At 43.3% G+C, this 26,824-nt stretch overlaps 1 protein-coding gene across 1 annotated transcript in view; it reads left to right on the top strand.

Annotated features, from left to right (window-relative positions):
* Positions 1–26,824, top strand: part of AHRR (aryl hydrocarbon receptor repressor) — a 112,752-nt gene that overhangs the window by 52,995 nt on the left and 32,933 nt on the right. Inside the window, exon 3 of the mRNA XM_065399898.1 lies at positions 12,357–12,454. Coding sequence (XP_065255970.1) covers positions 12,357–12,454 — 98 coding nt within the window. The remainder of the gene's footprint in view (positions 1–12,356; positions 12,455–26,824) is intronic.

Here is a 26,824-nt window from a genome sequence, read left to right as displayed (position 1 = left end):
CAAAGGGTAGGTAATCATACCTGCTGCATTGGGTGCAATAAACTGGATGGCCCCCACTCTGTTGCTGGACTTCTGCCTGCATTATCTTTTTACTCCTGCAGCTCATTCCTTTGTTGTTTTGTTTTTATCAGGGGGTGTTTTTGGCTTTAAGCTTACAGAATGGTAAGTGTATCTAGCCCCTCCCCCCCCCACACACTCCCCCCAGGAGCGGATTTACCATGAAACAAACCGTGCAGTGGCACGGGGCCCCCCAGCCACAGGGGGGGCCCCCAAAATGCAGGACAAATATCTGGCAACCTGCCCCTGAGTCCCGGCCGGTGGTGCAGCAGGATTCAGGCAGGCAAGCTGCCTGCATGCCGTGGCCGGTGGCCCGACACCACTTCCAGAAGTGGCCGGCTGCTGGCACATCTCTGCATGCCCCTGGCAGGGGGAAGGTGGCTCCACGTACTGCCCCCACCCCGGGCAGCGCCCGGAGACCTGTTGCCTCCCTCCCCCCAAGGGGCACGCAGAGACGTGCCAGTAGCAGGGCTAAGGCAGCTCCCTGCCCGCTCTGCCTCCCTCCCTCTGTGCTGCTTTGCTCCTGGAAGCGGCCAGCATGTCCCTGCAGCCCCTGGGGGGTGTCTCTGCGCACTGCCCCCGCCCCGAGCACCGACTCCACAGCTCCCATTGGCCGGGAACTGCGGCCAATGGGAACTGTGGCCAATGGGAGCTGCGGGGGCGGCGCCTGCAGGCAGCAGCGTGTGGAGGACCCCCCTGCACCCGCCTAGGAGCTGCTGCCGGAGGGGTGTGCCAGTCACTTTGGGAGCTGCGACGCCCGAGGTAAGCGCCACCCTCTGCCCCCCTCCCGCACCCCAACCACCTGCCCTAGCCCAGAGCCTGCACCCAAACTTTCTCCCAGAGCCCTCACCCCCACCCCCTCCCATGTCCCCACCCCCTCCCACATCCCAACCCCCTGCCCTAGCCCAGAGCCCGCACCCCGCACCCAAACTTCCTTCCAGAGCTCTCACCCCCTCCCGCACCCCAACCCTCTGCCCCAATCAAGGCACCTCACTTTATTTTCATTTACTTCCCATTACTTATAATATAGGAGGAGGATGAAGAAAAAAAGCATGAAAAATGGGGGGAGGAGGGGGATAAGAGAGAATGTTCTTTTTCTTGGCTGGGTCCCAAGGGGTGCCCCAAAAAATGAAGCGGCACACAGGGCCCCACTAACTCTAAATCCGCCACTGACTCCCCCTCTAAACTCCCTTGGAAAACTCCCCTGTTAGCTGCTCCTGTTTACTTGCTCCTCAGGTCGCTTAGGAGTGGGCTTTTTAAAGCTCTGGTCTTCCTGAGTAGCCCTGCCCCCTGGTTAAGGGTTGATGGGTGCTAAAGGGCTTAGGGATCAAAGCCTCATTAAGAAACTCTCAGCCTTTCCTAGCAGGCTGCTAGGCCCAGCACACGGTTCCCAAACAAACAGACCACATGGTATATTTCAGTCAAGCAGCAAGCACACCACAAACACAAACACAGACACTACAGACAACAAACTTACCCCAAAGGTCACGTACTCGCTCCTTCACCTGGAGAATTCCTTCGCAAAACTCCTATTAGCCGCTCCTGTTCGCTAGAATAACATAAGTTATTCTTTCATCATACTCTTATTCAGTCACACACAGGCTTGGTCATAAGGTTCTGATTTCTGTTATTGTTGCTGCTGAGATATATTTTATTTAGTTAATGTCACAGACGTTGTTCTAGTTCAGGGGTCGGCAATCTCTGGCAAGCAGCTCGCCAGGGTAAGCACCCTGGCGGGCCGGGCCAGTTTATTTACCTGCTGACGCGGCAGGTTCGGCCGATCGCGCCCCCACTGGCCGCGGTTCGCCGTCCCAGGCCAATAGGGGCGGCGGGAAGCGGCGTGGGCGAGGGATGTGCTGGCTGCGGCTTCCCGCCGCCCCTATTGGCCTGGGGCAGCGAACCGGGGCCAGTGGGGGCGGTGAACCGTGGCCAGTGAGGGCCGCGATCGGCCGAACCTGCCGTGTCAGCAGGTAAATAAACTGGCCCGGACCGCCAGGGTGCTTACCCTGGCGAGCCGCGTGCCAGAGGTTGCCGACCCCTGTTCTAGTTCCTCTGTCTTTCTTGTCATCCCCAGAAATTGAGTGAACAAGGTCCTGATGTTGCAATGAGAACAGTGCATGTGGATCCTTGTGCCAGTGCAGAGCCTACTGAGTTCAGAGGAGCTCTGTATGGGTAAAAGGGTCTGCATGCTTGTGGTATTCTTGTTAGGGGTCAGGGCTCAATAAAGAAGATATGGCTTAGGAACAATGAAATATTTTGAGCCACACTGAAAGAGAATGGACTAAATTCTGTGACTCTAGAGAAAATGCTGAGAATTCAGAGTTAATAGAGAAGGATTAGTTTGACTATTTCCTCTATACATTTTTTAAACTGCTGTGCATGTGAAAAGATGCACAACAGCCCAGCAGAATAGCCATCGAGCCCTGCTGGGTAACTTCCAGTGCCATCTTAATGGCAAGGACATGCGGGAGGAATGGGAAATGCTCAGCAGCTCTGATTACCTATCAGCTAAACCACAGGTGCCTCCAGATCTCAATCTGAATGTGCAACTATAAAATGAATACGTAATCTGATGATCTCACATTCAGACAAACAGGGAGTGGGATGGCTGACCAGCTGATGAGGAAGACTCAGGGCAGTCAAGGTTAAAATGGATTAGCAGGTGAAAGCCTGGATCATCCTAACTGGTTTAAACTGTGTTCCAGTGTACAAAATTGGGATGGGGGAGTGGGAAATAGAGTAAAACATCTGAAAAACTTCAGTAAAAATCATAATTTTTCAACCTGAGATCTCAAAAATAGACAAACATAATTTTAAACACACTTCCTAAATACTACATAAGTCACCTCTGGACTGACAGCTTCAAGAGTAACTCTTTCAAAAGTCTATAAGAAATTCCATATGTGCCTCCTCTACCATAGTTACAGTGAATCTAACATTTCTACAATATTTACGTTTCTTTTGCACCACATTGAGCTTATGATTCATTTGTTGAATCAGTTTAGTTCAAAATTTCTAGTGCATTTAGCAAAAAAGCTGTATCTTGATTTTCACAGACAGAAGTTCACTTTCTTTAGAAAATATTGCTTTTAATAAAGTATAAATAATAAGTAGTTCTTTGTTATGCTCACTGGGTTTTAAATATATTAATGCAAGACTACATTGCTTGGTATGAGTCCCAGATTGTGAGCAATAGGGACAGGGAGGTGGGTGGAGTAATCTTCGCCATGAATTCTCTTAAACTACACAGTGCTTCTCCTCAATGAGTTGCAATAAAACTAAAAATAAATATATTGTTGTTTACAGTTTCTTAACTTACCTCTTCTAATTGCAATCCTCCCCCCTCTTCACCCTCTCCCACATTCTTACATCCTCACAAAAGAGAGACAAAAATTCCTCCCATAATGCTCCCCTAATAGAGCCCCAACTTGCTTTCCTTCCTTGGGTGAGGTTCCCTCATTTGCCTCACACACTGACCTCTGCCTTTAGCCTGAATCCTCAGTGTTACCCATTCTAGCTTCATGCCATTTCCCTCCCAAAGGCGCAAGTTCAACTGCCATGTTCTTCCGCCTGACTTGACTCCCTTTCTGATCGGTCAAGAGTCAGGTCAAGTGAGACTAGTTAGCAGAGCGAGTTGTTTTAGGAGGTCAAGCTGAAGAACATGAAAGATTTCTGCTGGGGTTTGGGGGAGGTCAGGACTTGCTCAAGACAAGAAACTAGCCCCTTTCTACCTCCCCAGTGCTGGAAGCCCTCTCTGACCATTCACATTAGCATCCTCACTGCCCTCCATGAAACCCAGCACTAGCCAGTTCCCTAAGGATTGAGGGTACTAGAAGGGGTGCAGAAATGGGTACTTTGCCACTTGTGTTTAATATATGAACAGTTTCATGCATTCTAAAGTGTTCTGTGTAAATATACAAGACAAATCAGACAGCTATTTTACAAAGCTTTCTTCATCAGAACTTATTTATAAAAAAAAAACAAAAAAAACAACCCAGTGGAATATAACTAAACCAATTGTTTTGATCGTTTTTCCTGTAGCCTTTTCCCTTCTATTTGTAAAAAGGAATTTACTTGACAGAAATATTCTTCACCTTTTAACTTGCCAGTTTCCCCCCTCTCCCTAAGGAATGGGAGTTATTTTCTGATTCTTTACTTTAAACTACATTTCTTTTTTTAGGCAATTTCCAGATATCTGATACAATATATAATGAGGAATTAGGTTCCATTACATGAAGGCTTAACCTTCACGAAAAGCATTCAGAGCTTGCCAGGAGTCATCAATATTTAACAGCTGTTGTTATTATGAAATACTTCATAGGGTAATGTGGCTTGTCTGCTTGCACGCAATGGTTTGAACAAGAGCCAGGCCACTGTCAGATGCAAGGAAAGATTGACAGCCGGTTAGATTGCGTGACAGTGAGGCTTTGGTTAGTCAGCAGTCTGTTTTTACCAAAAGGCCTGGTCTCCCCCTGGTGTTTTTCTCAAAAGGAATTCCTCAACTGGGGAAGGAAGGGGAGCAAAGGGTGGAGTTTCGGCTTGGTAAGTGGCTCTGTGCCCAGCTCCCGCCCACATGCCGTGAAGATATCTGTGAGCTCTAATCATGCAAAGCTGTGAGAAAAAAATATACAGTAAAATAGCTAGAGGAGAATGTAACTGTCAGAAGATGGCATGTCTTTGATACCTCATGTACATGGGAAACACATTAAGCTCTCAGTAAGAATGAGGCAAATAATTTTGAAAGAAAGAGGGGAAGAGATTTTGAAGGAAAAGAAAGTAGTTCAGTTTACTGAGTTTGGTACCTTAAATAAATGCCATGCTGCACTTAAACTTCAAAGGGCAGACACATTTCAAAGAGTCTCTTAAGAAGAAGCAGACTAAGAAAACCACTAAGTAGGGAAGGAAAGCTTCGTATTATTGCTAGCATAATTTCATCTGGCAGTCTGGTGGGCCCTGCTACAGTACCGGACTCCAAACATCAGGCTGTCTGAGAACGGATTTTGTTGGTGATTTCTTTCCTGAAACAGTCATGCAAACTGTGAGCTGTGGCATTTCAGAATGAAATGCTGTTCTGATTGTTTAGTAGTTTAATAACTCTTCTTCATGTTGTATGTAACATGATTTTTAATGTACAGTCTATGGAGTCTAGTCCTTAGTGTTAATGTGTGCTCCACATCAGTAGAGAGAGGAATAGTCCCGTTAGATTCATGGCTATAGCTCAGTTTAAGACAATTTCATGCATTCAGTAGGGTACACATGACCAGCTATTCTTGGCTCTAAAGAGAAATTAATATGTATAGAAAAGAGACGATGTTCAAGAGTGCAAAAATCAGGCTTGGATTTTGAGTTTCTTTTTTGATCAACTGAGTTTGAAATGAAATTAGGATCTGCCCAGCGTAAGGGGCAGCACGGCTGTTGCAGCAGTCCAGGAGAGAGATGGTCTCCCCACTACTCTTGGGATGGATTAAACTGTGTCACTACTATAACTTGAGCGGGTAGAGTTAAGGCTGATCCATGAGAGGATTTGGAGAGTTGATTTGGAGAGGGTAATCCCATTGGTCTAAAATCATATTTTAACAAGAGCTCTGAGGTTTATATAAATGCAAATAAAATAGTAACTTACACCAAATATGTGATCTCTGGGGTGAGAGACAAAAGAAAATGATTAATGAGGACAATTTTTAGTAAATGTCTCAAGAATTTGGAATTAAAGATGTCAGAGTGCTTTTCTCCCCTTTAACATGTTCAAGGTCTTCTAGATTTGATTTTTCAAATCAAGAGGTTTAGAGGTCTATAAATAGGCAATGCTAGTGCCAGAATGTGATACTTTTGTAGAGGAGGAAGATTGGGTGGATGAATTTACTCTCTCTGCTTCTAACTGTACATTTTCTAACTGATTTAGAGCAATTTCATTATTCATATCCCTCCAATCCACTAATTCCCCTGACAGAGGTTGGTAACTTGTGCTTAAAGAGGAGACCATTAAAACTAAACCATTGTGTCTCATTACATAAAACATTCAACTAATCCAAAACCATCATCCTCTGCGTTTTTGTGCATTCATCATCAATTAGCTACTCCAGCTATCAGTCTTAACTTTGTATTCTTCTTTGGTTTCCTCCCCTTTTTGCATTTCCAGACCAGGAACTGGTTCTCCATCCTCCTATCTGAACTGTCCTTCATGAAATCACATTGGACACTTCTTGTTAATTGTTTTCTTCTTTTTCAGAGAAATTATAGTCTGTATAGAAAGGAGCATAAACTCTGCAAGTCAAGTGTAAAAGTATAATTAGGCAAGTCAAAAAAGAAATTTAAGAGCAACTAATAAAAAACACAAAAACTAACAGCAAAGATTTATTGAAGTACATCAGAAGCAAGAAGCCTACCAAACAATCAGTAGGGCCACTGGACAATTGAGGTACTAAAGGAGCACTGAAATTAGGCCATTGTAGAGAAGCTAAATGAATTCTTTGCATCAGTCTTCACTGCAGAGGATGAGAGGGAGATTCCCACACCTGAGCCATTCTTTTTAGGTGACAAATCGGAGGAACTGGACCAGATTGAGGTGTCCGTAGAGGAGGTTTTGGAACAAATTGATTAAATTAAACAGTAATAAGTCACCAGGACCAGATGGTATTCACCCAAGAGTTCTGAAGGAACTCAAATAGGAAATTGCATAACTACTAACAGTGGTATGTGAACTATCATTTAAATGAACTTCTGTACCAGTTAGCTAATGTGATGCCAATTTTTTTAAAAGGCTCCAGAGGAGATCCTGGCAATTAAAGGCTGGTAAGCCTCACTTCCGTACCAGCTAAATTGGTTGAACCTATAGTAAAGAACAAAGTTATCAGACACATAGATGAACACAATTTGTTGGGGAAGAGTCAAGGCAGCTTACGTAAAGGGAAATCTTGCCTCACCAATCTCAGAATTCTTTGAAGGGGTCAACAAGCATGTGGACAACGGGGATCCAGTGGACTCAGTGTATTTGGACTTTCAGAAAGCCTTTGACATGGTCCCTCACCAAAGGCTCTTAAGCAAAGTTACAGATCAGTAACTGGTTAAAAGACAGGAAATAAAGCATAAGAATTAATGGTCAGTTTTCAAAATGAAGCGAGGTAAATAGCAGGTCCCCCAGAGATCTGTGGGATCTGTAGTGGGACTAGTGCTGCTCATCAATGATCTGGAAAAAGGGGTAAACAGTGAGGTAGTAAAGTTTGCAGATGATAAAAATTACTCAAGATAGTTAAGTACAAAGCAGACTGCGAAGAGTTACAAGGGGATCTCACAGAACTGGGAGACTGGGCAACAAAATGGCAGGTGAAATTCAATGTTGATAAATGCAAAGTAATTCACATTGGAAAACATAATCCCAACGATACATATAAAATGATGGGGTATAAATAAGCTATTACAACTCAAAAAAGAGATCTTGGAGTCATTGTGAATAGTTCTCTGAAAACATCTGCTCAATGTGCAGTGGGAGTCTAAAAAGGTAACAGAATGTTAGGAACCATTAGGAAAGGGATAGATAATAAGACAGAAAATATCATAATGTCACTATATCAATCCACGATACACCCACACCTTGAATAGTATGTGCAGTTCTGGCCACACCATCTCAAAAAAGATATATTAGAATTGGAAAAGGTGCAGAGGAGGGCAACCAAAATGATTAGGGGTATGGAACAGACTCCATATGAGGAGAGATTAAAAAGACGAACTTTTCAGCTTGGAAAAGAGATGACTAAGGTGGGATATGATAGAGGTCTATAAAATCATGAATGGTGTGGAGAAACTGAATCAGGAAGGGTTATTTACCCTTTCACATAAGAACCCACGTGTCACCCAATGAAATTAATAGGCTGCAGTTTTAAAGCAAACATAACAAAGTACTTCTTCATGCAATGCACAGTCAACCTGTGGAACTCATTGCCAGGGGATGTTGTGAAGGCCCAAACTCTAACTGGGTTCAGAAAAGAACTAGATAAGTTCTTGGAAGATAGGTCCATCAATGGCTATTAGTCAAGATGATCAGGGATCCAACCACATGCTCTGGGTGTCCTCAGCCTCTTAACTGTCAGAAGCTGGGAATGGACAACAGGGGATGGATCGCTTGATAACTGCCCTGTTCTGTTCATTCCCTCTGAAGCATCTGGCATTGGCCACTGTCAGAGAGAGAATACGAGGCTAGATGGACCATTGGTCTGACCCAGTATGGCCATTCTTATGTTCTTCAATTACAGTGTCTTTTAGTAGTTTCCAGCCTTTACGGAGTTGTGGATTTTGATACTTCCTCTGATTTCACCAGGCTTGCTAGAATTTGTGATCCTCTCACATTTGTTGCCCATGCTTCATGTGTTTGTCACTCTTGTATATCAACATAGCTTTTCTTATTTTTCATCTTCTTTTGCAGAACAGCTCCATCTTCTGTTTTATTTTGTATGTTGGAAGTATGTAACAGATAATTTGTGTTAAGCAAAAGCTCCCCCCTCTGTCCACTTCCTACCTAACCAATTTTGCTAATTTTGAACCTGGCAGGTTAGTCCCCTGCCCTTAATTGGAGACAGTATAATCCAAACAGTTGTGTCTCTTCATGGAAGGCTTTTCCAGGCTCCATAAATTCAAACCCCACCTCTTGACACAGCTTATACCTCCATCTTTTCCCACATGCATGACATCTAGAGGATTTTTCCCTGGCATTCTTCAAGCTCTTTTATCCTTTTTGTTATATCATGTGTCCTGTACCCGTGGAGGCAGCATTCTATTTAATTTTCAAATTTGGCCACACGTGTCTCAGAACAAGATTCCTCACTATCAAATCACCAATCAGGATCACTTGCTGCTTTCTTTCTAGTGACTCCTGTTTAATTCTTACTACTCAGTCACTGGGAGAGCTGAGTTAGTAATGGGTTTTTTGGTTCAGAGGCTTAACTGAAAAATAAATACCCTCTGCTTTGATATGAACAGAAACAATTTTTTTTGGAAAAATTTTAATCAAATTGAAAAATCTCAACTGAATCCACCCGAACATTTCAAGTTGAACTGAAACAAAATTATTATTTTTTTCCGATCAGTTTCAAGTCAATAAAACCATTTTTTTTCATTTTGATTTGGCTGTTTCAGGTGTTTTTACCCTTCTTTGTTGTGTGGGGTTTTTTTGTTTGTTTGTTTTACTCTGGGGCCAAATTTGAAACCGAAATACTGTTTCTAATGAAAGTCAAAACAAAATGTTTCAAAATGGTCAAAACAAAATATTTTGACTCTTTTTTGAAAAAAATGTTCTCAACTGAAAGTATTCATCAAATTGACCCAATTTGGGTAAATACTTTCAGACCCCCCAAAATGCATTTTTCGATGAAAAGTTTGTCCAAAAAAATTGCCTGTCTCTAGTCAGTGATAGGGCATCAGCAGGACTCTAAAACAGAGGTTAATTGTTGCTTGTGTTTGCCTGTTACCCCCAATGGGGTAATATTTTTCAGTTTCTCCTCTACACTCTGTAATATGTCCTGCTCTTCCTCACTGAGTCTCCATGTTTGCTGCCTTCATCAATGACACACTCTCATCAACATCAGCCTCTCTTCTGAGCTCTTTGTGCATTAGTGACTGATCCCTGCTTCCTTGATGGGTTGGTTCCACTTCAAAATTTTATATTCATATTTAATTTTAATGCAGTGTCTTCAACCCTCAGGGGGAGTATATAGTGATGAGGAAGTGATGCTGATCCAGGCACAGGTTACAATTTTTCTGCTTCTGAGAAACGCATTCTGCTTCTTGGCACAAGGAGGGCTGCCTTGCCTTCTGCTATGGGTCTGTTCACATTTTGGGGCAATGTGTACAATGTGTTATGAAACAGAGGAGTGTGGCTGAACATACAGGAACTTCTAGCAGGTGAAATGACAGTACAGTATAATACTTCCTATTTGGAAATGGAATTAGTACTAGATGGACTGTGGAACAAACATCTCTTGTGCCTCTGCTGCTATGTTTGTGTCAGCCTGAAGGCTAACAAACAGGCAGGGAACCCTAGCCTGCTCGATGAAATAAAATAAAATAATGCTTTCCTCTTAAAGATGGAGTTAGCCCCACTGGAATGTTTGACAAAGCCAAAAGAACTCATAAAAATAAATCTTCATTTCCCCTTGCCACTCCCTGTCTGCCCTTTAACCTACACAAAGATAATGAGCCTCTGTGTAGAGAATTATGAAAATGTACTTTTGGGGGTTAGGGGAGCAATAGGATGGGGGCTGTGCTTTCAGAAATTGCAGTTACACCCTCTCTGTAATACCCAGCTGCAAATGGCATTACGACTGACCTTACTAATCCTAGGAGCAAGCTCAGTTGAGCAGGGACATGCAAAAGATACATCATGTGACCGTTCCCAATAAACCTAACATTTAAACCAAGACAGACTACAAAACCCATCCCCTAAAAATGTGCACCTTTCCACAGAAGTTTCACATCCATTTTGCAGAATGGCTTGCAGGGTTGAAAACATGAAATCATGGTGGCTGGAAAAATTTGCATGGAAACCCACCCTTAGTCCTGTTTCGTGTAGTTTTGGGATATCCTAGTGTGTTTTCCACAACTCAGGTGAGGAATTTATTATCTATACAGTATCACTAGCAGTAAATGTTCACTATCTGAACTAAAAACCAATTCAAATTTCTTGAGTAACTTCCAGAACTGTGGTATCTGTGTTGCCATCATATGATCTGAAAGATAACGTGTCTCTTGACTCTTTATAGAATCTCAAGTTAATAAGAACCTGATCAAAAGCCTATGAAATAAGGAGAAATCACTCCAATAAACTTTGGACCACGCCCTTTGTCATTTTCAACTAATACTGTTAAATCCATGAACATTTTTATTCAGTTTTTACTCTGGGCTCTTATTCAAAAATTGCATCCAGTTGTCATCACTACATTTAGCAAAGAGCCAAGTAACATTCCAGACTTTTTTTTTATATATTCCTATGTGGAATGAATTATTTCAGATTGTTTCATCCCTATTTTGGGGTTATTAACCTGTGGCTGTTACTCCAGGCTGATGCAGGGGTGCTGGAACAATTTGTACAGTGGGGGTCCTGAGAGTCATTGAACCAAACTGTAAACCCTGTATATAATGGAAACCACTTCAAGTCAGAGGATGCAGCAGCACCCCCAGTACCCCTAGTTCCAGCACCTATGGGATGACGTTTGGAGTAGCCTGTATGTACCAACTGCCCTGGGTCCACTTAATGGCAGACCCTTCTCACTGTCCCTTCATATCAACAGAGCAAAACCAAGTAAGAACTGTATTTCTATAGATCGAATATGTTAGATTGGTATATTTGAACAGTAGTGAATGTCTCATCTCAATTAGCCATCATAACTGTTTCAAGATGATCCAGGTCAAATAACTAAAAGCCCAGCAGTAATAATGAAGTTGAATCTTTAGCTTCATTATTTATTGACAGAATCACAAGGTTTGCTTCACACTCCATACTCCCTCAATGATCCAGATACTCACCTAGCAGATGATGTGTATAATCAACTCTGTCTTCTGGGTGATTCTTTCATTATCCTCAAAAATGAGAGTGGATCTGAAATCATCACTCTTTCAGGGATTCAACTTCATATTTATTCCGGAAGAGAGTTAAATATGATTATCTAAAGATATTTCAGAACCAATATTTACAGCCCATACATAGGAAAAGCAGTCAGCCAAAGTAAGCTGCCTTTGTTTCCGTCAGGACTCTTGGTATTACCAGAGAAAATTTTGCAATTTTAATCCAAAGTTTTCATGCTTTCCATGCTAAAAAAACAAACTTTGACTTCACATTTGAAAAAAAGGCATTTCAAGAATATACACTTGAGTCTTAGAACTAATCTCAAATTTATAGAAGTGAGAGGCCAAGATCATTTCATGCCAAACAAGAGGTCAAAATAGAAAATAAGAAAACTCATTCATATCCTGTATCCACTCTGACAATCTTTTGAACAGTGTTGTCATTTAGAATTTTCATAACATGTATTCTTTTGTAAACAAAAGCAGCATGGCAACACATCAATTGTCTTCTCTGCTGCTTTCCTATGGTTTTGTTGTTGTTTTTTATATGTAGAGTATAATAATGGAAAAAACATAACCAGTAAAAATAACGTGATAGGTATAATGACAAGCAAGGAAAGGACTTTATATAAAAACATCTGAGCTGTGAAATATGTGTTTCTCTCTCTAGGACCAACAGTACGTTTTCAGTAACTAAAAGCCCTCGTCAGTAATATTTATATATTGTTAATTACTTTTTTCAACAGCCATTCAAGAAAAGCACTTTAGGAAGCAAGTTGGTCACACAATAAAAGACCATCTATCCAGTGAGACTGCCATACCAGAAGGTGGACTTCTACTAGAGGTGAGTGATAAATGCTATCATTTCTGGTTCTAAGATAACACATGCAACTTAGTGATATTGGTGATTTATTAAAGATTATTTAGCCTGAGCCAGTATTGAACAAATGGCCCTGCATTGTGTTAGACTTTATATTACTTGAAGTGTCCGCTTTTGAATGGGATGCAAAATCAAGGTCCAGAACTCTTGTGGACACGAAATATCCAGTTACCTTTATTCTTGCAAAAACTGCATCAGCTATGGAGTCTTAGTCAAATTCCAACTAAATTTCCCGGTAGTTTCAATTAAATATGAGGGCCTGATTCTCACTTACAGCAGGCATGGGATGGTGGTGGAGATTGATTTTAGCTACCTGTGTGCACACCTGAGAGACTATGCAGGGACTTGCTTGATCTCTGTTGTGAGTTAGAGCAGCCTAAGAGCTACTCTAATTTAAACAGCTTTCCGTGGCTTCCCACGTGTCAGGAGTCAGGGCCTGCAGCAGAGTCACTCTGGGAGCAGGCCCTGTAGAGCCAGTCTTCAGGCAACCTAACAAGTGCAACTGGCCCGTTATAGGCTGCCTGATTGGTTGGAAGAGACAGCAGACAGACTCCTAAGGCCAGCAGCAGCAGTTCACTGGCTGCTCAAAGCATGTGCCTGTGGCTGTGATAGCTCCTGCCTTGTTCCCAGCCCTGCCCCTGCATTGCCTCACTCCAGGTAGCCCAATTCTGATCCTTGGTTCCAATTCCTGACTTCTGACAACGGCTCTGACCCTGGGCTTTAGCACCTGGCCTCTGAATCCCTGGGCTCCAATTCCTGACTACCAACTCCTGTTCTAACCACTAGGCCTGATGCTTGTTTGAACCATTAGGCCTGACTCCTGCTACAACCACTAGGGACAACTGCCCATCTCCTGGTCATGTGACACTGTAGGCACTAGAAAGCAGAGAATAGCCACAGTACACGCTGGATAGACCTCCACTCTGCCTCTGACAAAGGCTAGGTGTAGGGCTGGTGCAGCACCCTTACACCAGCTCTGCATTATCAGGGAAGATCTCTGAACATGTTCTTCCAGAACTATTTTCATCTCCTTAAAAATCCTCTGTTGCCATAGTGGCATAAAGCAGCCTTACTGTAACTGAGAATCAAGCCCACTAATCTTCTTTAAAAGTAGCGCTGCTATGCATTGTTAAATAGCCTCTAAGGTCTGCCCCAGAGATGGCTACATTTCACAGATAGGTGAAGCAATGCCTGTATACACATAGTGCCCTTAAAAAAACCTGCCATTTGATTATAAGTAAATGTTATTTGCAATAGTTCCCCATTCTAAATGTATAAGGAATACAGTCAATATAAATAATAGCAAAAGCAGTAAGTGTCTAATTTTTAAGGGTTCCCACTGTATTTAATTTGTGTTTGGGATTTTTAAGGTGATAAGTGCCATATACATGTAAGATATAATTGTTACAGGTCTTGAATGGCAGCCATATCGCTACAGGAACACTTAGAGAGTACTGATGTATATAATATATTTCTGTCTGACTTCAGACACACTCCAACTGCTGAGACTAACTTTGCTCAAGGCATTAATGATCTGTTGGGAACATGTGTGGAATTCCTCTGGGGACTGATTTTAGCTTAGATGCTCTTTCAGTATGGTTGGGATACAATGAATTGTGGGTTTTGTTGTTGACCCAAATTCACGTTATTAGCTGTAGTGGACAAAGGAGTTTTAACTAAGTAGTCTCCTTCATTGGTGCTCTGCGGGAAAAGCTACTGTGTATTATGGACAGTCATGTGAATGAGGCCATTTTATCTGCTGTTGTAAGATCCTCTCGGCATGTCAAGAAGTCCTTACACTTTCCTTGTCATGCAAACACCTTTCACTGTACAAACTCTCATGGTTGGTTCCTGGATTCATATAAGCCTGATTATTTTATTCTGAGTACCGGTTGTGTACTTGGTGTGGTACACATATAAAAAGGTCTGGTCCCTGCCTTGAGATGCTTCCGAGCTAACTCAAACATACACGGTACAGTTTAAAGATATATTATACACTGAAGGTCTACATTTCAAGTAGTATTTTAAAAAGATATTTATCATGCTTTCTAAATAGACTATTCTGTTAAGTGATGGATCAATGATGGAATGACTCACAGAAGTGTATTTTAAAGAGGAAGGTCAACTAGCCCAGAGGGTCTAATGGGCTTTTAATTCTCTTGTTAGACAATGTGGGGAAGGCTCCTTCATTAGCAGAGGCTGACATGGCCAAAGCTCTACAAATTACTGTTTGAGGTTCTTCCACTTTCTTCTTAAATATTCATACTGTGAGCCTGATCCTTAGAGGTGCTGAGAGGCTACAATTCCCATTAAATTCAAAAGGGAGTTGTAGATGCTCAGCATTTCTCAGGATCAAGCCTTGTGTAGGATTTCAGGGTGAATTTGTAGTGTGTAGGCATGGGAAAGAGACAATTACTTACCAGTAATTGTGTTTGTCATAATCTCTTCTTTTCACCCATGCTACTTTTTACCCTTTGCAGGGTATTTGAGTTGTTCACTTCTCCCAATGTTTTTACTCTTAGCTCCACCTATTATCCTGTCTCCCCTCCTTTCTACATTCCCCAGAAGAGAAGAGAAAACAAACCCCTTCTGACTAAAGTTAAAGTCCATTTTATTAAGAAGGCTTGGTGTTTTTTTTTCTTGTGTTGCCCATTCGTATGACCTTCCCTATTCTCTTAGCTTTGCAACCCAAGTGGCTTGCATCCTGTAATGAGGTTTAACTTTCAACTTCCAACAAGTTTTCTAAGTCAGTGCAGTTTAACAGTTTTAACTCCTTTTAACTCATATTGTTGCTCTAAGACTGCCCGGTCACCACACAGTCTTGGTATTTATTATTTAATGACATTGTCAGTTTGCCCATTGCTGTGACATACCCCATCCACTGTATCCCTTCTGTCTCAGAAGGTGGAAGTTAGCCGTTTCCAGGCCAGTGTTATAGTTTCCTTCCTTATTACATTGTGCCCAATAATAAGACATCACTGGCAGATTTGGTTACTATTCCCACTAAAAAAGCCCATACCATTTAGAGGGAGCAGAAAGGCAGTGATCTTCCAGGTGTAGTTTGGAATCATACTCCAGAAGGCTGAATATATGGGCACAACTGATTAAAACAGAATCCCTTGGCTTATTTTTCCCTGCATATTTTAGAGTGATCCAGGATCTCTTTAAAAAATATCTGACATTCCAATGATTCCAATACCCTTTGGGTTAGCACGTTTGCACACATCGGTTCTGTAACTCACTCCGTTCTATTGGAGCGTGTGGGGGATAACCCTGCCCACACCAGGTGGAGTTCTATAGACCTTTACTCTACCACCCGAGGAGAGCAGCCCAGGAGGCATTTGCTTTCAGTACACATGGCTAATAGCAGACTTCAGAGTGAGGCAATCTCATACTGCTTGATACTTTGGAACTTGTTAGTGTGTCTCAGCGAGCCTTAAATTATTTTGCAATATACAGTTGAACCTCAGTAATTTGCACTAATGATGGAGAGACCCATTATGAATGATTGAATTTTGCATATTAGATAGTAAGGACTCGATTCTGCCACTTTCATTCATATTGATTAGTACCATATTCCACCTTTATTTGTTTATATTTATAAAACAAAATTAGCAACTATCAGTCTCTAGGCACCTTTAGCAATTATTTAAAAATCACAAATAACCATAGACGGCAATAACTAATGCAGCCTGACAATAACATACCCCTTCCTCAACATTTTCTTAAGCAATAGACCCCTCCCCCAAAGTCCTGAAGATCAACAAATAAAGGTTATTTCAGACCAAAGAGGGGTACATAACCTTCAACTGATGTAAATAAGCCTAGTCCCACTTTAGTCCTTTAATCTTATTTATATATAATTATTTAGGGCCAGATTTTCAAACTGAGCCTCCATGTTTTGTAGCACATTTTACTCCAGCGTTTAATTGCATTGGCGGGGTACAAATGCTGCCCGTTTCAGATCTGAGAAGGTGATTTGTGGGGCCCTTTGGGTTGTTTGATATTTAGCTACCGCATTTGTGCCTGTAGGTCATTGTCAGTGCAAAAAATATTGGCACAATTTAAGTATAGGCACCAAAATAGACCTGAAAAATTGAGGCCCTGTTTGAAAAATTAGACCCTTAATCTGTTTTTTAACTCTAAATCACAGTATTAGACACTATTGTGGATAACTACTTTGGGCCTGATCCAACTCCCACTGAAGTCAATGAGTCTTTCCATCAGCTTGAATGGGAGTTGGATCAGGCCTTTTGGACGCAGTCCTGAAATCCTTAGTCAACACTCTGACTGAAGTCAAGGGGTCTTTTGGCAGAGTAAAGACTCCAGGATTTGGTTCCTAGCACATGAAATTTATTATTAGAGGCATTATTGCATTACTCGAAAAATGACTATGAATAATAAGATTTCTGCAATCTATTTTGAAGAGAGATGAATAAATATGTGGTACAGCACAAGGAGACATTTCCAGGTGGCGTCTACTAATACAATCTGAATCAGAACTTAATTTAACATATGTTCAAATTTCATTCCAAGATGAATTGGGATGATATAGTAGAAAACATCCCATTGGTGCTGTTCTAGACTTGGTATAAGGAAATAACACAGGAAACCTTTTTCCTACTCAGTTTCCTGTAATTTTTTTTTAAAGTGTTAGTGTAATTCCATTTCCTCCTTTCAAACTTTGTGTAATCAGTACTTAATAAACTCTGATCTTGAAAAAAAGTAGTTTAGTTTGAACTTTAGTCTGAGTGCAAGAAATTTGTCTTCCTGTTTTTTATTTAAATACAAACTTAAAATAAAAGAAGAATTAGGGGTTAAACACAAATGGAGGATTATTAGGTTAGGGTTTTGGTGGGGGAAGGGATTTGGAACATCAGAAATCACTTAAGAGTTTGATGGAACCCTCACGGATAAGTTTACCATCTGTTGTGATCACGAATCACTTTTCAACTCCAACCAATGTTGACATCTCCTGACAATTCAGTCTTAGGAGAGCATACTCTCACTAGAACAAATCCTGCACTAAGCTCACTACTTCATCTTTGTATTGTAGTGTTCTCAAATGTGGTGTGGTGATCAGAACATTTTCAAAATAGTGTCTTTGTATAAAGTTTTCATAGACTATGTTTGTGGTTTTTAAGTTAATGCCACTTTTAAAAATTCTCCCAGTATTAATTCTTTTGTCTTCAGTTGCCTTTGATTGTGAACTGTACACTTCCTCCACAGACGACATAATCTGATCTGGCTTCAGTCATTTGGGATGATTTATGGAGAATATAGCTATAAAGGACACCTATAGATTGGGGTCAGGAGAGACTCACTATCTTCTGTTGCATGCATACATTTACTTTCTGTGCCTGTTCAGCCCTGCTTGTCATTTCCAATTAGCGGCAGGCAGAGTACAGGAGATCTTTTCAGTGTTTCTGCTCCCTTCCGTTGTCTTCTTAAGTAGGAATATGTTAGGAATATGTCCATCTTTAAAAGGACACAGTCCACTGGAAATCTAGTAAATTTATATATATATATATATATATATATATATATATTAAAAGTAATGTGAATGTATTGAGTTTCTACCAGAGCTTGGCAGGAAACTGTTTTCCCATTCCAGGAATAATTTTGAAAAATTTTCCTGTTCCATACCAGGATGAAAATTCAAAATCTCAAAAAAACGTCATGAACCGACAATCAAAAAAAAATTCAGTTTGGGTCAATCAAAATGTTTCATTCCAATTTTAACCTTTTCAAATTAATTTTTATTATACCTAGTGTCAAATTCTAAATGAAAAAATCATTTCAAACTGAAAAAACAGAACTTTTCATATTGAAAATGTAGAAAAGAGACATTTTGACAATTTTGAAATTTTTTTCCAACAGTTTTTGAAATGAGAAAACTAATAGAAATCAACCCTTTCCTGCTTTGGTTTTGACAAATCTGCCTTGTCTGAAGAAAAATGTCTTATCAAAAAAAATTCCAACCAGCTCTAGTCTCTCCCCAGCCCTCAGTGTTGCACATGTGCTCAGAGTTGGTGTCTTAGGGTATGTCCACACTACAGGATTATTCCAATTTTACAGAAACCGGTTTTTGAAAACAGATTGTATAAAGTCGAATGTATGCGGCCACACTAAGCACATTAATTCGACGGTGTGCGTCCATGTACCGGGGCTAGTGTCAATTTCTGGAGCATTGCACTGTGGGTAGCTATCCCATAGCTATCCCATAGTTCCCGCAGTCTCCTCCGCACATTGGAATTCTGGGTTGAGATCCCAGTGCCTGATGGGGCCAAAAACATTGTCGCGGGTGGTTCTGGGTACATCCTCCCCTCCCTCCTGGAAAGCAATGGCAGACAACCGTTTCGCGCCTTTTTCCTGGGTGAACAGTGCAGACGCCATACCGCGGCAAGCATGGAGCCTGCTCAGCTCAAGACAGCAGTCATGAACATTGTAAACACCTCGTGCGTTATCGTGCAGTTTATGCTGAACCAGAACCTGCAAAACCAGGCGACGAGGAGTAGGCTACAGCAGCGCGGCGACGAGAGTGATGAGGACATGGACATGGAATTCCATGGAAGCCCCGGCACTTTGGAGATCATGCTGTTAATGGGGCAGGTTATAGCCGTGGAACGCTGATTCTGGGCCCGGGAAACAAGCACAGACTGCTGGGACCGCATAGTGTTGCAGGTGTGGGACGATTCCCAGTGGCTGCGAAACTTTCGCATGCGTAAGGGCACTTTCATGGAACTTTGTGACTTGCTTTCCCCTGCCCTGAAGCGCCAGAATACCAAGATGAAAGCAGCCCTCACAGTTGAGAAGCGAGTGGCGATAGCCCTGTGGAAGCTTGCAACGCCAGACAGCTACCGGTCAGTCGGGAATCAATTTGGAGTGGGCAGATCTACTGCGGGGGCTGCTGTGATGCAAGTAGCCAAAGCAATCACTGAGGTGCTGCTACCAAAGGTAGTGACTCTGGGAAACGTGCAGGTCATAGTGGATTTCTTTGCTGCAATGGGATTCCCTAACTGTGGTGGGGCAATAGATGGAACCCATATCCCTATCTTGGCACCAGAGCACCAGGGCAGCCAGTACGTAAACCGCAAGGGGTACTTTTCAATGGTGCTGCAAGCACTGGTGGATCACAAGGGACGTTTCACCAACATCAACGTGGGATGGCCGGGAAGGGTTCATGACGCTCACGTCTTCAGGAACACTACTCTGTTTAAACGGCTGCAGCAAGGGACTTACTTCCCATACCAGAAAATAACAGTTGGGGATGTAGAAATGCCTATAGTTATCCTTGGGGACCCAGCCTACCCCTTAATGCCATGGCTCATGAAGCCATACACAGGCAGCCTGGACAGTAGTCAGGACCTGTTCAACTACAGGCTGAGCAAGTGCAGAATGGTGGTAGAATGTGCATTTGGACGTTTAAAAGGTCACTGGCGATCTTTACTGACTCGCTCAGACCTCAGCCAAACCAATATTCCCATTGTTATTGCTGCTTGCTGTGTGCTCCACAATCTCTGTGAGAGTAAGGGGGAGACCTTTATGGCGGGGTGGGAGGCTTAGGCAAATCGCCTGGCCGCTGATTACGCGCAGCCAGACACCAGGGCGATTAGAAGAGCACCCCAGGAAGCGCTGCGCATCAGAGAAGCTTTGAAAACCAGTTTCATGACTGGCCAGGCTACCGTGTGAACGTTCTGTTTGTTTCTCCTTGATGAAAACCTACCCCCTTGATTGACTCGTTCTCTGTAAGCAACCCACCCTCCCCCTTCGATCCCAGCTTGCTTTCAAAGGAAATAAAGTCACTATCATTTAAAAATCATGCATTCTTTATTAATTGATTATAAAAAGAGGGAGAGAACTGAGAAGGTAGCCCGGGTGGGGTTTGGGAAGAGGATAGGAGGGAAGGAAAAGGCCACTAAAAAAGTTCAAAGTAATGACAGCCTTTTGGTTGGGCTGTCCACTGGGGTGGATTGGGAGGGTGCACGGAGCCTCCCCCCCCCGCATTCTTACACGTCTGGGTGAGGAGGCTATGGAGCATGGTGAGGGGGGAGGGAGGTTATACAGTGGCTGCAGCAGCACTCTGTGCTCCTGCTGCCGTTCCTGAAGCTCCACCAGACGCCGGAGCATGTCCGTTTGATCACGCAGCAGCCCCAGCGTTGCAGCCTGCCACCTCTCATCTCGAGCGTCCCTCATGGCCTCACGTTCACTGGCATCTTTCCTGTACTTTGATACCGTGTCCTTCCACTCATTCAGATGAGCTCTTTCATTGCGGGTGGATTCCACGATTTCCGAGAACATTTCGTCTTGCGTCCTCTTTTTTCGACGCCTTATCTGAGATAGCCTTCGGGACGGAGGAGGAGGCTTGAAAAATTTGCAGCTGCGGGAGGGAGGGAAAAAAGGGAGAGAAGTATTTAAAAAGATACATTTTACAGAACAATGCTTATACTCTTTCACGGTGAACAACACTATTCACATTACATAGCACATGTGATTTCGGTACAAGGTCGCATTTTGCATCTTTTAATATTGAATGCCTGCAGCTTTGGTGTTAGAGAGCACAGACGCAGGTCCGGGCAACAGAATTCGGCTTGCATGCGGCCATGGTAAGCCATTGTCTTTCGGCTTCTGCAGCTTTCCTATAAGCAGCGCTCTCCTTTCCCACATACCAAGCAAAGCCCCTTGAGTGCTGCGGTTTTCCTGTTAACATGCAGCAGCAGAAACCAAACTAACCCCCCCCCCCCATCCAATTCTCTGGGATGATCGCTTTATCCCTCCCCCCCACCGTGTGGCTGGTATCAGGGAAGATTTCCCCCCCCTCTCCTCCCCCCCCGCTTGGCTAACTGCAGGGAAGGATTTCTTTTCAGTCACAGGCAAACAGCCCTGTAGGAACGACCATCTCTGTCCCCTTAATTAAATTCCCGTATTTCAACCAGGTTACCATGAACGATATCACTCTCCTGAGGATAACACAGCGAGATAAAGAACGGATGTTGCTTGAATGCCAGCAAACACCGGGACCATACACTGCCAGGCTTTGTCATGCAATGATACCAGATTACTTGCTACTAGCATGGCATGGTCAAGTGTCCTACCATGGAGGACAGAATAAGGCTGCACTGCCCAGAAACCTTCTGCAAAGGCTTTTGGAGTACCTCCAGGAGAGCTTCATGGAGATGTCCCTGGAGGATTTCCGCTCCATCCCCAGACACGTTAACAGACTTTTCCAGTAGCTGTACTGGCCGCGAATGCATCCCAAGTCCTCAGGGCAAATTAATCATTAAAAAACGCTTGCTTTTAAACCATGTTTTATATTTTAAAAGGTAAACTCACCTGAGGTCCCTTCCATGGGGTCATGGTCTTGGCTACTGGCTTGGGAGGCTTGGGAGGGTACTTCAGTCAGGCTGAGAAACAGATCCTGGCTGTTGGGGAGAACGGAGTGCTGTGTGCTCTCCGCAAGCTCGTCCTCCTCCACTTCCTCCTCCTCTTCCCCGTCCGCAAAATCCTCAGGTGTGGCTGATGAGATTACCCCCGCCTCGGAATCCATGGTCAGAGGTGGGGTAGTGGTGACAGCCCCCCCTAGAATTGCATGCAGCTCAGCGTAGAAGCAGCATGTCTGCAGCTCTGACCCGGAGCGACCGTTTGCCTCCTTTGTTTTTTGATAGGCTTGTCCCTATTGTGGCCTCTCTCCATCATGCCCTTGGAGCTTTTTTCAAATGTTTTGGCATTTCGTCTTTTGGAACGTAGTTCTGCTAGCACCGAATCCTCTCCCCATATAGCGATCAGATCCAGTACCTCCCGTAAGGTCCATGCTGGTGCTCTTTTTCGATTCTTGGACTGCATGGTTACGTGTGCTAATGAGCTCTGCATGGTCACCTGTGCTCTGCATGCTGGGCAAACAGGAAATGTAATTCAAAAGTTCGCGGGGCTTTTCCTGTCTACCTGGCCAGTGTATCCGAGTTCAGATTGCTGTCCAGAGAGGTCACAATGGTGCACTGTGGGATAGCTCCCGGAGGCCAATACCGTCAAATTGCGGCCACACTAACCCTAATCCGAAATGGCAATGTCGATTTCAGCGCTACTCCCCTCGTCAGGGAGGAGTACAGATATCGATATTAAGAGCCCTTTATATCGAAGTAAAGGGCTTCATTGTGTGGACGGGTGCAGGGTTAATTCAGTTTAACGCTGCTAAATTCGAGATAAACTCCTAGTGTAGACCAGGCCTTAGTGTCCGAACACACCCCCTTCTTGGAATTTGACTCTATTAGTAATCTCAAAAGAATAATACAACAGACTACATTTTCTCTGGGAATTGGGCTGTCAGTAGGACTTCTCTTCAGCACCTCCATTGTCCTACTTCCCTCTCTGTGGATAGTCACTCCTGTCTCCTTTAAGTCTAGGATGAAATTAAGAAACTGTACTTGCTGGAATGAGTCAACAGAATTTCACCAGCTTTATGCAGTCACCTTGCTACCCAATGAGTTTCAAATACTACAGCTGCAAGTTTGTCATTTTCCAACCACATTATCCTATTGTTTTTTAAAATATTTCTCTCCCCTGCTGCTGTGTGATAGACCCACACAACCAACAGGGGAAAACTAATAAGCTAACTGATAATTAAAAGGGAAATAATTACATTGGCTAGACAAAAAGCGTCAAATACACATGAGGAAGAAAGAAATAGTAGCTATTTTTCTATCATTTCTTTCAGTTAGACCAGTGGTTCCCAAACTTTAACAACCCGCGAACCCCTTTCACTAAACTGTCAAGTCTCATGAACCCCTTCCTATAAATGAATATTTCCAGGGATTTTCTCCCTTACCTCAACATAAATTATAAAAGCAGTGATCTTGGAAATATAAAATTTGTTTTTATGACATGCTTATTACACACTATTAATTATTATTTATCATTACAGTATTTTTATTACATTATGAAAACGGCAACTCTTACAAGATCTCACTTGTGTAGCTTATATCACTTTTGATTAAGCCTGTTATAAGACAAGGCTCCTATCAGAGGCGCCAGTAGAAAAAAAGGGTGTGGGGGCAAAGCCCCCACGCACCCTAGGGTCTGGGGGGGCACCACCGGAAAAGTGGAGGGCCTGCGGGGGCCATGGAAAAAAAGGGGAGGGACCCGCGGAGGGGTGTGCCGACGCGGGGGCGGCACATGACCCTTGTCGCCCCCCCGTATTGGTGCGTCTGACTCCTATGTTTCATCAAGGAGTATCAGATGTGAAACAGCATGAAGGTATTTAAGAAGCCAACTCAACGAGTTCCTCCTACACAAGCATTCAGGTCTTGAGCAGTCCAGGCAAACACCGCACGTTACAACAAAGCTTAAACTTGTTCTTCATAATAATTTAAAAACAACTCTAGCAGCCTATTTAATTTTAAAAACAGCAAAAAATATCCACCTCCCTTTCCATTTCTTATAAGGAGTCTTGAAGTTTAAATCTCCTCAGTGTGATAGATATGCTTGCTTTGATCTGCTTAGCTCTTGGAAGTCCCCAAGGCTCCGGGCTGCTGGCCCCATGCTGTCTCGGGTCCCTATGGAGAGCTCTGTCCGCCATTAGGGAATTTTTTCCTGAGAACCACCTGTAACATTTGGTGAACCCCCAGGGGTTCATGAACCCCAGTTTGGGAACCACTGAGTTAGACCAATCACTGGTGTTTCTCGTTACGATAACAAGAAAAAATATTCCAGCAGTAGTATAGTTAAGGTGCATTTCAATGATTTAATTTCATTTGCCACACCAAATCCCTCTATTCTGTTTGAAGTTTCTTTTAACTTGTTTATACAGTACATAGATCTTGTAATGTTCTTTTATCTTCCTTTTAACTGACTCCCTTCAGGTATGGTAGTGAAATTACAATACAGTTGACTATTTGTTTTTTAATTGGTCTTATCAGGGCCGGTGGAAGGATGTTTCGCGCCCTAGGCGAAACTTCAACCTTGCGCCCCCCCTGTACCCGAGCCCCCGCCCTGAGGCGCCCCCCCCCCTGCGGCAGCTCCCCCCCTCCGCCCTGAGGCACCCCCCCCGTGGCAGCTCCCCTCCTCCGCCCTGAGACGCCCCCCCTGCGGCATCTCCCGACCCTGAGGCACCCCCCCCCCGCAGCAGCTCCCCACCCCCCACCCTTAGATCCCCACCCCCACCCCAGCTCACCCCTGCCCCGCCTCCTCCCCAAGCACGCCGTGGCTGCTTCACTTCTCCCGCCTCCCAGGCTTGCGGCGCCTAAGCTGATTGGCGCCGCAAGCCTGGGAGGCGGGAGAAATGAAGCAGCCACGGCGTGCTCGGGGAGGAGGCGGGGCAGGGGTGAGCTGGGGCGGGGAGTTCCCCTGCATGCCGCCCCCCCCCCCCCTTGCTGCAGGCGGCCCTCCCCGTGCTCCACTGCCCCAGCTCTCTCCGCCTAAATGCCGGCGGCGACCGGGGAGGCCGAAGATCCGGCCGCCGCGGTCGCTGCCGAAGAAAATGGCGCCCCCCCCAAATCCTAGCACCCTAGGCGACCGCCTAGGTCGCCTAAATGGTTGCACTGGCCCTGGGTCTTATATATTTGAACATTTGATCTGTTGATTAACCTTTTTCCTTCCTTCCTTCCTCTTTTTTGTGTATTAGCCAGTAACTTCCCTTCTGTATTTTTTTAACTCTTTGAATATATGTAGACAGAAATCCTTGAACTTTTGTATACCACCTGTGCTCTACTTCAATTCCCCTTTCCTATTCACATGCTCCTCTTCTGCACCTATCATACCAAAACCCATTCTGGCTCACTTTTCACAACCTCTTTCTGTTTCTGCTCTCATGCTACTTGAGCATCTTTGGAAACAGTCCAGAAACCATGTAGCTTCCTCCACTATAAACTTATTCTCTCCTGTTTCAACTTCATTCTCTCCCCAACTGACTTCAGAATTACATCTCTCAGCAACTGTTCTCTCCATCTGATACACTCAGTAACTGTATTTGAACAAAGTGCCATGGGAGCAGCAAAGATGCTGTACATTTACTAGGGCTGGTCTACCTACAAACTTGCACCCAAATAACTAAATCAGTTTTCATTCACATTTTTTGTTCTTCTGATGCAAGTCTGTATGTGAATACTTGTTTCAGAATAAGTGTCCTATTTTGGAGTGGATAAAAATCATTATTTAAGTAAAGTGATGGTAGCTTACATTATTTTTATATATATGTTGCTAGTTCTTTATTTTCTTCTTATTATATAATCTCATGTTGTTAAAGTGGATGTTTTGTGCTTATTTCTTTATTTCGTTTCCTAATTGTGAGTGGAATTTGAGATTTTACATAGACGCTTCATATTAAAAATGTTTATCTGTGCAAAATAAGACAAATTAACATCTTTGTGCTATTCTCATAACTAATACCCAATTATAAGCCAATAGCCCATGCTATATTTATAACTAACACAGCCTTTGAATAAATTCAGTGTTCACAAATCAAGAAAGTTGAAATGGTTTGACCTGGTTACATTCTCAAGGCAGTAGAGCAGGGATCGGCAACCTTTGGCAAGCGTCCTGTCAGGGAAATCCGCTGGCGGGCCGGGATGGTTTGTTTACCTGCAGCATCTGCAGGTTCGGCCGACCGCAGCTCCCACTGGCCGTGGTTTGCCTTTCTAGGCCAATGGGGGCTGCAGGAAGCGGTGGCCAGCACATCCCTCAGCCCACGCCACTTCCCGTAAAACCCATAAAGCTTCCCAGGTGCAAAGGGCTCACACATACAAAAACACGATGACAAAAGTATTATCTATCAACACTGCCTATCTCCATTGGCTACAACGATAGAAATGCATGTCTGCTTTTTTTTAAAAAAAAATTATCTCTTTTTTTGTTTCCTAGTACATAAGTCTATGATAGAAACTGCTTATGAAGGGCACAATTCTGCAACCCCTAATGATGCAGGGCAGTGTCTACTCGCTCAAGTAGCCCCTTTGAAGTAACTTTGTCAATACAATACATGTACACAAACCTTTTGAGTGCTATGAATTATCCTACTACTCTGGCAAAGGGTATGCTTTCATGTCACTAGATACAGTGGTGTTTCTCTTTAAATAGTCTTTTTGTGTTTCAGCTTGATATCAGAGTTCTAAGGACTTGATTTTTTTGGCTTGTAAAGAGCATCTTAATTAAGGATTATAAAATGAATTTTGTGCAGGGTAATTGTGAATTTTTAAAAACACTAGTGGAAGGGAACAGACAGATCCATTATGGTACAAATTAAAAAGGCTGACAGCATCTTCTCAGTAGTGTTCTTAAGTAGACATCATTATGGAGAAAGTTAGGGATGATTGTACCACTTACAGAAGCTTATTATTCAGATAA

The sequence above is a fragment of the Emys orbicularis genome, chromosome 2 (genome assembly GCF_028017835.1).
Source record: "Emys orbicularis isolate rEmyOrb1 chromosome 2, rEmyOrb1.hap1, whole genome shotgun sequence".
Taxonomy (NCBI): Eukaryota; Metazoa; Chordata; order Testudines; family Emydidae; genus Emys; species Emys orbicularis.
This window is presented reverse-complemented; position numbering and strand designations above follow the sequence as displayed.